This window comes from Physcomitrium patens, chromosome 7 (assembly GCF_059467195.1).
Source record: "Physcomitrium patens ecotype Gransden chromosome 7, ASM5946719v1, whole genome shotgun sequence".
NCBI lineage: Eukaryota > Viridiplantae > Streptophyta > Bryopsida > Funariales > Funariaceae > Physcomitrium > Physcomitrium patens.
This window is the reverse complement of record NC_143416.1, coordinates 2,059,396-2,070,443: the sequence shown is the minus strand read 5'-3', so window position 1 is coordinate 2,070,443 and position 11,048 is coordinate 2,059,396. Positions and strand designations below refer to the sequence as shown.

The following is an 11,048-nucleotide window of genomic DNA, read 5'->3' as shown; positions in this document are numbered from 1 at the left end:
TTGGACAAATGTTAGGACAACACCTACTGGCAGTTACACACAATTGCATGCATGTACATATGATGGTTGACGACTATTTTATTTAGGGTTCATGTTGGACTCAGGCTTGTGATTTTTGTGGTCTATTTGATTAATGTTCAGAATGAACATGATCCACCTTTTGATGTGGGCTACCCTAATTTTTTGCTCACATGCTCTCTTGATTTGAGTGTAGCTATGAAGTGGGTCATGGATCACAATGATTTGTGGGGATGCTTCTGGATGACCTTAGTCACTTGAGAAGTTTGTAGTACTAGTACAGTGAGTTTACTTTGTATTGCCATGGAGCTCATTAGAAGCTTCTGGTATGAACACCTAAGTAGTATCATGCCCCTCAACTATGGGAAAATACTATTATTCTATTCATGAATAGTAAATATAGTGGAGACTATTTTTATTTTGCTTAAAAGGTAAATTTGTACAAATTCTAGATACTTATAGGTTCTAGATTGCATGTGTATATGTATTAGAAAGGGTTGCCACAAAAGAGGTTCTTCTTCAAATTTGTTGACTTGATGTTCATCGACTAATGTATTTTATTTAGTCAAATAATAATAATAATAATAATCCAAATTTGTGGTCTACAAACTTTTATTTGTAATCATGATCGTTTTCTAACAGTATCAACTTTTAAAGTTGAATATTTCTATTTGGAGTAACTAAATAACACTAAACATAAATTTGGACATTGAACATCACTTAAGATATGTTTTTAAAATAGGAACAGAAGTAAAAGGAGAGTAGAATTAACTGGTGAATGCCTAAATTCACAATTATGAAACACTGCATTGTTTTAGGTTATTTTTTCTTGATCAGTTGCTTGCTACCAGAAAAATCAGGTCTAGAAATTTTTGGTGAATGTACAAAACCCGAGCTCACATTGCAAATCTGTGCATTTATTAAAATGTAGCAATAACAGAATAAATTAGTCCAACGTTTTTATGCATCAGACTTGATGTAGATAACTCATGTAGCTTCCAATAGCTTCTTTGTCCATATGAATATTTACTATTTCTTTGTTAGAATCATAAATAAAAAAATCTATCGAAATTATGTAAACAGTAAATTACAATATTTGTATCTGATGTAAAGCATTTATTACAGTTATGAAAAAATATAAATTTGAAGACTTTAGTGAAAGTTGTCTGCCCAATTCAAGGAGCCACGGAGCAGAGTTACCTGTTGGATCACTGTCAGTTTGAACCCCAAGTTTACAAGCACAACGTTATTTGTTCATTTAACTCAACGCTGAGAACAAAACCCTAAAATTAAAAATCGTGCACGAGTTAACTGTTCTACGTAGGAATTTTGAAGATGTTGTGCAGGATTTAATGTAAGATTTAATATTACTCCAGTAGTCAACTCTGTGCATGTACTTTACGGCTTTAAACATTGTTTGATATCATTATTAGTATTAATGTTTCACTAACATTAAAATACTAAATGAATTTTGTTTTTTTTGTTTTTGTGTCCTTAAATTTATTGACGAAGCCTCTTCTTCATCATCTTCTTCTTGTAGTTGTTAAGAACGTGCACGTCGAATGAATGAGTTGTATATATATATATATATATAATACTGTTTTCATCCAACATACATCCACCATATCGAGCAGATTACGTGGGATGAAAGTATTATGGGGACTGCATTCATCCATCCGGCGACGATCACGAGCTGTGCTGGATCCCACGTGGCGAGGTCATCGCTTTGGTTGACTTTGGTCTTACATTTGAATTTGAATGATGATGGATTCCTCGTGGAAGGGGTTTTACTTCACTACCTTTCACCTTTGCTTGCGTTTGTCAACTTCCTGGGTAAAAATAAAAAATTCTGGATTCCGAAGTTACGGTTACCTCCAAAGACAAAGAAGACGAAAAGGAAAAAGGTACCCCACTTCCTTTTGCCTTTCTTAGGTACTTTTGTTTTTGATTGAACACAAAATAAAAGTTTTTAATTCACACGCTATTATCTGCTGTTCAAGTACGTGTGAATGTTATCGTACACATTCATTCAAGTATTCAATTTTATGGTCACAAACACAATTCACAAGCTTACGTTACACTCAGATTTACTACAAAAGTTTAGAATTCAATTTCTAGTGTTAGTGAATTGTGAAACATGAAACCATGAAAACACTACATTGGGTAACCTCAATCTCATCTTTCCTTTACCATTCTTCAAGGATTTTACACCAATTGTTAACTTATGAGGAAAAAAAGTGCACCCCAATTGAACCCTGAAGGTGGGGTATGGCGGATTTTGGATTTAGGGCTTACTGGGTCACTCTGGTCTGTGAAGTGATCAGACCCACTTAAGCCTTAATCCTAACCCTAACCCTAAACCACCGAGATGGTCGCCTTCACCGTGAAAATCGAACTGGTAGTTTCACAGCCATGCGAGCAGGGAGATGCATTTAAGTGTGTGCAGAGAGGAGCAGGTTTAAACCTTAGAGGCTACAGAGTAGGGGCTGAAAGTGTGCATTAGTGAGCAGAGGAAGGGTTTTGCTCCAGGCTCGGACAGAGTACACAGGCAGGACAAGAGGTCCAAAGATCACTGGATTGCAATGCAATGCAATGCGATGCAGTGCTCTGTCTGTGAGCTGGTTATGGCCCTCGTGCAATTGCTAAATCCGACCTGCATGCCAACCCCCCTCGCTTACTGCGTGACATAACCATCTTCATTCGCCGAGGACGATACACTGCACACAGATCTCTAATGTTCACACTCGCACCTGCACACACATCTCATGTTTTCTTCACGTGAGGGCTCATCCGCAGTCCTATAGGTTGTGTAAAAGTCTGCACTGCCTTCTAAATTCTTCAGGTTGGATTAGGTCTTCTCCTTCTGGATAGACGTTGTTTTGCAATGCGTAGAGCTTGGACACCCATGCTTTCCCTTTTTGTCAATTTAAATTCCTTTAGCATGTGCGTGTGGGCACCACAAGGGGAACCCCCACAGGATAGGGGACAATCACTCAATTTTACAAATTCTCTCTACTTATATGGCCACTAAAACTGACATAATTTTGTTAGTAGTGTGGTTAATACATGGAGGGAGTGAAAGCCGTATTATTAAGACTGGATGTGCAATATCTTGGAAAGTCCTCATTGACTACAGTTTACAATCTTTGCTATGATAGAAGCAGAGAGAGCCTTGGCCTTGAGGCTCACACATGCTTGCAGGTGGAGAGGTAGTCCAGGTTTGAGGCTAATGAGTAACACAGAGAACAAGCTTGATTGTTCGATAACCAAAAATCATCCCAGATGTCGAGGGGTTTAGATTCGTCCCAAGTGACCCAAAATACTGTGACATTTTTTCCATCATGCCCAGCACTATTGAACATTAAGAAATCGTTTTTGATAAATCATAAGGAATCTAACTTTATTCGTGAAAGCCCAAAAAACAGAAAGAAAAGGAAATCAAACAAAACACAACAAGGGAGCAAAACTTACTCTGTAACTAGAAAAATGGAACTCCAGACATGCTCGAACTCTCACCAAACATTGTCTGAAGAACACGTTGAGTGTTGTACTACTGCACAAACATTCCCTTTGTAACCAAATGCTTCCATGGAATGCCTTTATATGAGTTTAAGGTCCATATGACCAATACGAGACTGTCAACTTATCAAGATCATTGGATAAACAAAGCTACTCCAATTTGTAGCCTTCGTAATGCACACCTAAACGCAACCTTCAACACAGGATGAGTACCTTAGTCAGCTAAAAGCGTATCAAGTCATAATTCTCAATTAGTTATTAACCGTAACGTCAGCTATGAACCTAAATTGTGAGAATCTGAATACCCTATGAAATCAAGTTCTCAACATGCAACTGCTCGCCCTCCCAATTGGGAATGCATGAATTTGAAGAGAAAAAGACTAAGCTTCAGGTCCAGTCGAATTCCGAGCTTGGAGTGAGAAAGTGAGGAGTACACACAGGCCAACCACTGCAACTTGAGCTAAAGCTTTCATTTTCTGCTGCGCTTGCGTAGTTGTTTTAGAAAGCAGAGTTCGTGTCCTCCATAGATCCATTATCACTTGCTGACTACAAATTTCCGTAGAAATTATCTTTTTCCAGCACTCCACTGTCTGGAGCCTCATGAATTACTTTGACATGTGGGTTCATACACAGGCAGGATGACCGTCAGCGAGTCCTCCAGAGAACTAAAAATGAGGTCCAGCAAGTCGGAAGATAGTTTCATTGCGAGAAGTAGGGAGCAAACTTTAATGAATACCTATTAGTTACCTACGGAGAGACGTAACCCGGGCAATGGCCCATGAAAGGAGGCGTAGGATGTAAGGATAGAGAAAGAAAATCATGGATAGTGAAAGGGTAATGACGACCAAAGATGGTATTAACCCCCAGGGTTTGTTCGTCGATGATTGACCAATCGCAGATGAGTCTCCTTGTGACATGGTGGTATGCATACTGGTAGATCCAAAATTGGGCCCAGGAGACTGTTTCGCCCTGTTCACAAACAAATATTATACTGAGATCCAGCAAAGGAATAGAACTCGAAGTGGACCATTAAGAAGCTTGGCAAGATACTTTAACTTGACATCTTGAGTTCCGGGTTTAGAAGCAGGCTGCTAATCTAATTAAAAAATGTCTTAAGGATTCAGAGCTTTATTAGAATAACGATTTAGATCTCATACTGTTATCATTTACGGGTTCTTGAGTTTATAATGACTGTATTATAAAGAGTCTCATGAATCTTACCCCCTAAAAGCCTTCACTGTTAGTGCAATCAATTACAACACTAAAACTAAAGCATTAAATTCAACAAATGAAACCATCTGACTAAGAGGCAGAGTTCAAGTTTTCTATTAAAAAATACAAGACACCACTGTTAATACACCCTCGCCAGATACTTTCCGTATGAATAACACAACTGGTATATACAAAGAACTGTCAAATACACAAGTCTCAAATTCAATGCTAGCTCTTGAATAAGGAAAAACCGCATCGCACTGGTTTGGTTAGAATACCCAGCAAGGTTCTTAACAGCTCCCCAAATTCCTTTTCCTTGTTTTGCAGGCACAGACTCTTCTCCCGTTTCCTTAGGCGAATCACTCTTACTGTCGTGAGAACCTGCGAAGTAGGAAACAATTCATCAGACATAGATTGCGGCGAAAATAATAAACTGCACAAACCAAGGAATTCTCGTACCCATTCATCTCACGTAGTAAATGTAAATCCGTGTGCATGTCAACAAAGCACACGAACTTGTAAGAAAAAAACAACGCATGATTCCGTCCGTTACAGATATCATGCTCATAACAAGAAAATCCCAGCAACAACAATGTTCATTAACTTAAGAATAGAACAAATTACTCTTTGACCCAATTCTCAAACACTACTAAAAGTTTCACCTATCACAACTAGTGTAACCTGTAAATCCAAATGTATACTTGACAGACAATAATTGTTGGCACCAGAGTGCGTATCCACAATAGCGCGTACTTAAAGGGAAAAAATCCAAAATGTAAGCTGGTAACCTAGGACTCGTTATGAAATCGAAACTGATAAATTGTCTACAATACTCTAAGCCATGGACGTGAAAAACCTTTCGCATATTGCAGAAGTGAAAAAGAATTCATTTTCATGTCAAAATACAAGGCCATGAAAATACGGAAAGGCTCAGGCACGGTTTTACTGATACTCCCAACGCCATGAAAGCCTCGTGAGGCTTGACAAAGGCTTAAACTACATCAAAATTTGAAAATAACTCTCAGATTTCTAAAGAGCGAACGGAAAGGCTACTCAAGGCCTGATGGTTCAGCAAGGTCCGGACTAAGAGGAGTGTTCGTTTGTTTGGCTTTCGCAGCCGCACTCTTCTTACGCTGAGGCTTGCTGGTTGCATTCAGCGCTTTCCCGCCTCCTCCACGTCCTCCCTTGATTTTGCGCATCTCTCCTAATCTCTTCATCAGCTCAAGCTCTGCATCACTGCACATCCACAACACAAAGTTGTGAACTGAAATTTGACGATCCTTGTTAAAGGGTGCGAGTTGAAAAGAAGAACTTCCGATTTAACATACGTTTCAAGAATTCCATGTCCGTGAAACGAATATCGACAAAAAATTTTAGTAGCATTCTGACAAAGAAATTTACCTTAATTGAGTTGGTATTTTGACCTTTACTGTGAAATAATGGTCACCGCGTGATGTTGGCTTGTTCAATTTAGGAGCTCCTAATTTGGGAAGCACCAGTGTCTCGTCAGGCTGAGTGCCAGCAGGTACTTCAAGTTCCTTCTCACCTTCTACGGTTTGCACCTGCCAGGCGAATAGAATCTATGTCAAGTTCACAATCATCGTGACAAGACAAAAAGACCGGCATGCAATTCTAATTTCGCAAATATCCACCAAACACAAGTAATGCCAACTAAGGAAATGTGCCATCACAATCACAGTTTAAGGTAGCAGAATCCTTGGAGATCGATTATACCAGAATAACTGACATGTACACAACGCGAATCAAACTGAAAGTCTCTACAACTACAGTACCACTACACCGTTGCAGCAGAAAACGTTCCAAATAAACTGCAGTTAAAAGCGAAAGTTCACAAAACAGTGAGGCTGAACAGAATAACCTGAGCAACTGTGCCAAGTATAGCATCCGTATAATCGATGGTGATATTAGAAAACAGGTTAGTCCCCTCCCTAACGATTCCAGGCATTTCATTCACGCTCAAAAAGACATAGAGATCCCCTGGTGGTCCCCTGCAGATACAAAGACAAACCAAAGATGTAAAAAACTTTACAAAATCAAACCTGGCCATGTATTAATCAACTCAAGTGTTACTACTCAAATGCATATAAACGAACAACCACGAATTTCACATCAAAAAAGCACGCAAGGAACAGCATATGCAGCAAGAAACTGAAAGCATCAGTCAATACACAGGATCAAGTTAAAAAGTCAAACATATATCGAGTCACAAGCAACAAGAACATAGAAAGAAGATATAATACCCCCTTTGGCCTGCATCACCCTCCCCACGAACACGTAGTGTACTTCCATTATTGACACCTACAGGAATCTTCACTTTTATATTCTTTTTCACTCGCAGCCTTCCGTCTCCACCACATTTCCTACAATATTCAGATATTACTTCACCTTCCCCGTTACACGTTGGGCAAGTAGAGACCTGCAGACAAAATCACTCCAACTTCAGCAACTTCGACAGCATTAAGGAATTAAATACCATTTGACAACTTCTGCCTACTTATAAAAATACAGGTGTGAGTAAGAGGAGTTAATATCTACAAAAAGACATACCTGAGAAAACGATCCAAATGGAGTTTGTGACGATTGAATAACTTGCCCTATACCACCACAAGTCTGACAGCTCTTTCTACTGCTGCCCGACTTAGCACCACTACCTGAACAACTGCTACATGTCTCTAAATGTGTGGCGTCGAAAGTTCGTTCAGTCCCAAATATGGCCTCCTTAAACTCTAGAGTCATATCATATCTGTAGCCACAAACAAAACTCTTAGTTCATCAAAAATAAATTGTAAAACACAAAAAACTACATCCAGCTCGATACTCTATCTGATTTGTTTCTATAACTATATGTTCGCCAATATCTCCAACAAAGTCAGATACTCTTACCGAATATCATCACCCTGCATAGATCTAGAGCGTTGTCCTGTGTTAAATCCCATGCCACCCATGCCACCCATGCCACCCATACCTCCCATGCCACCCATTCCGCCACCAAAGAAAGACTCAAAGAGGTCAAATGGATTTCCCTAAAAAAACAAAATCAACGAGGTCAGAACCACATCTAGAGTGCATTACAAAGGAAGGATATTGCATATAAATTGCAAAAAACCTGAAAGCCTTCCAGCCAATATTGAACTAAAGTTTCCACAGTTAAAAAGTTCTCGGAAATATCTACTGCATTAATGTGTGCTCCTAATCGACAAAAATGATAATCAAAATTCAAGTTGAAGAAGATTTAAGCTTCATACCCCATAAGCCCCAGCACCACCGGATGAAGCTCCACCCTTGAAGGCAGCTTCTCCATACTGATCATACAATGGCCTCTTCTCATCATCTGACAGAACCTACAACGGAAGGCACGAACAAAATCAGTACCTATAAAACAAACTAATGTAACACAAATGATATAGCTGATAAATCTAAGTTCGTGGACGGAGTTCGCTTGTAAAATTCACCTCGTAGGCATTGCTAATCTCCTTGAACTTCTCCTCGGCAGCTTCTTCCTTGTTGACATCCGGATGATACTGAAAATGCAAGCAACACATCACTTCGATATCAACAACTCTTAAGATAGATTCGCCCTCTGTTACCCTGTTACAACTTTACGTGAGTCCTTCAGGCATTCAAACAACCTGCAGCAGCACCTGCCATATTTTGGCTTCTATCAGAGAATGAAGATCTGAGCTAAAAAGCGGCTTCAAATCATATGATCTCGGCTCAATTTGCCACGAATGTACAGCGACAATTCATAATTTTCCCTATAGCTGTTACTGACAGAACCTATTAATTTCAAGCCATCTAAATTCCAATCCCTCGACGGATGACATGACTGCACGTGTACACTGGAACTGCGCAAAAAAATTATAAAAAAAAAAAAACAAAAAACAAAAGCAAATTATTCCTAAGGTCTAAATGAATTCTCGAGGAGACCAAAAGTGACAGAAAAAAAACCTTTCGGGCAAGCTTCCGATAAGCAGACTTGATTTCAGACTTAGTCGCTGTCTTCGAAACTCCAAGAGTTTTGTAGTAATCAGCAGCCATAAACACACACGCCCGGCCACCATTCTTCTTCCTACGCTTTCCCCCTGACCCAGCTCTAAGGGTAAACAACAACCCTCCATCTCCAACTGCGAATGAAGCCTTCTCTCCCGCTACGAATCCACGGTTCCAATTCCTTGGCACCACCTTCACTCTACGACACAGCGGCATTGCCACCCCGTTGGACGTCGACGGAGCCTGCACCAGCATCGCCGGATGCATCGCCATACCTGCAATCATTTCCGCTTCCCGCTCACCTCTCCTCACACCACATTCCTACAATCTACCTCTCAATCAATCAAAAACACGCTCAATTCCCAGCAAAACCGAACCCTAACTGGAAATTCTACCCAACCTATGCAAAATTTCCACGTCCGAAGCTACGATTTCAGGGACCCAATTCAGCAATCGTGGGAAGGCACCCCATCAATCCACAACCCAACAATCCGGCCCTGACGCAAGCTACGATGAGACAAATGCGAAGCGCAGAGCAAAGCTTGAATGGCTGCGCAGGGCAGCGGAGTGGCAATTCCTTGCAAACATTCCGCTCATCAGGGATAGAGGGCGAGATGCCGCGCGCGAGTGTGGATATTGCCCTGCAAATGAGCCTTCACAATCCCCTCGAGTTTCATGCTCGGCCCTTTGCCACGTGGACCGCCTCTTCCCTCGCTCGTCGACACCAAGCCCTCGATATTCTTGAAAGTTGGATGAAGACGAAACAACTTCATCCAACGCAGTGAGTCCTTCCATTCCCAACATACTAATTATTAATTGATAACGATAGACTTGTCATATCCTAAATTAATATATTTAATTATTTATTAACAGAATCTTCTGTTGTTGGGCACAAAAAAAAATCTTACAAATAGTAAATTGGAGGTTTTTTTGCAAGTTACACAAGGCTTTTTGGTTGTTAATGATTTTTTAGATTTTGGATAATGAGAAGATTTCTTTGTCTCTTTGTCATATACATAAGCTTCTTTATAATAATACAGGCTAGTTGAACCCACGTCATTGTCACAAAAAAAATGTTGTTTTATAATTCAATTATCTAAGTTACAAATCTCTTCAAAAACTCTTTAAACCACCCATCTCCATATCATCCTACTTGGTGAATACTTCAATACTAAAAGCCTAAAGTTGGAGAGAATGCTACTCAAAGACAATGCACCTGCACATTTCTATTATAAGAACTTATAAAAAAGACTTGTAGTTTCTAAAAGAAGATGGGCAATTCAACTATTCAAGTTATAAAAAGAATAGAAAATTGATCAACACAATTGAAATGTCCATTATATCACACACTTGACAAAGTACAGTGGCACGAAAAGTTATACACAAAAAACTCACTTTTGATCAAGGAAATGTAGATCCGGTGCATCAAAAAGGATTCTTGAAAAAAACTCTAATTCTCATGTATGTCAAAGAAAATGAAAATAGTGAAATTCTTAACAAAACGGAGAATCCAATTAAAAGAAACCTTCAAGTTTTAAAAGAAGTTGCAATCATCTTTTGAGCAAGCTCTAAGATATCTTCACCTTAGTCTAAGATTGGTTTTGTTAAGGTGCAATAAATCGGCAAGTTAAGTTAAGTTTTAATAAAAACAATGAAGCAAAAGTTTTGATAAAAAACAATGATGATTGAGTAATGCAGCCAATCAAAAAACCAATTTGTCTCCCTAGTTTATCCCATTGATTTATACCCTGGATAAGTTTTATAATAGAGATAATGTTTTTGAATGTATATTCTTGAGTAATAATATATTTGTATTTTTTGAAAATATATGATTCCAATGTTTAAATGTATAGACCTGGTCATGACATGTGTTGGGTCAACACCTTAATTGAAGATGCAAAATCATGTTGTGTGACCACAATTTGCATATTTTGACAACATGTATCCATTACATTGAACCAAAAATATACACAACATCTATTCAATTTTAATCTTCAAAAAAGAATATTGTTCTCAGCTTACAGCAATTCAAAGTTGGAAACAAAAACTGTCCAATAGCATCCATGTCACTTTTTCACAGATTGCATTCAATGTATAAAATATATATATATATATATACACATACACAAAAAAAACAAAACAAAACAAACAAACACATAATTTATATATATATATATATATATATGTAATAAGATAATGATGATATACATTTGAAATCATATTTTACAACATACAAAAGTATATAAACATTTCATGCTTGTTGAGATGAGTAGGTGCATATATATATA

The 11,048-nt window shown here is 38.6% G+C and overlaps 1 protein-coding gene across 2 annotated transcripts; it reads right to left on the bottom strand.

Moving 5' to 3' along the window:
* Positions 1-3,582: 3,582 nt before the first annotated feature.
* On the bottom strand, positions 3,583-9,308 carry LOC112284817 (uncharacterized). Of its 2 annotated transcripts, none has more exons than XM_024525089.3 (11): positions 8,719-9,308; positions 8,223-8,291; positions 8,016-8,111; positions 7,654-7,793; positions 7,318-7,513; positions 7,011-7,186; positions 6,629-6,758; positions 6,151-6,311; positions 5,882-5,985; positions 5,028-5,130; positions 3,583-4,506 (listed from the first exon to the last, which is right to left on the bottom strand). In XM_024525089.3, exons 1-11 carry the CDS (start codon positions 9,043-9,045, stop codon positions 4,281-4,283), a joined length of 1,728 nt encoding a protein of 575 aa, XP_024380857.1. In that variant the 5' UTR covers positions 9,046-9,308; the 3' UTR covers positions 3,583-4,280. The 2 variants fall into 2 exon arrangements, with proteins under 2 accessions (XP_024380857.1, XP_024380858.1); XM_024525090.3 differs by having other exon boundaries at positions 8,223-8,411; positions 8,719-9,297.
* Between the last annotated feature and the right edge of the window lie 1,740 nt (positions 9,309-11,048).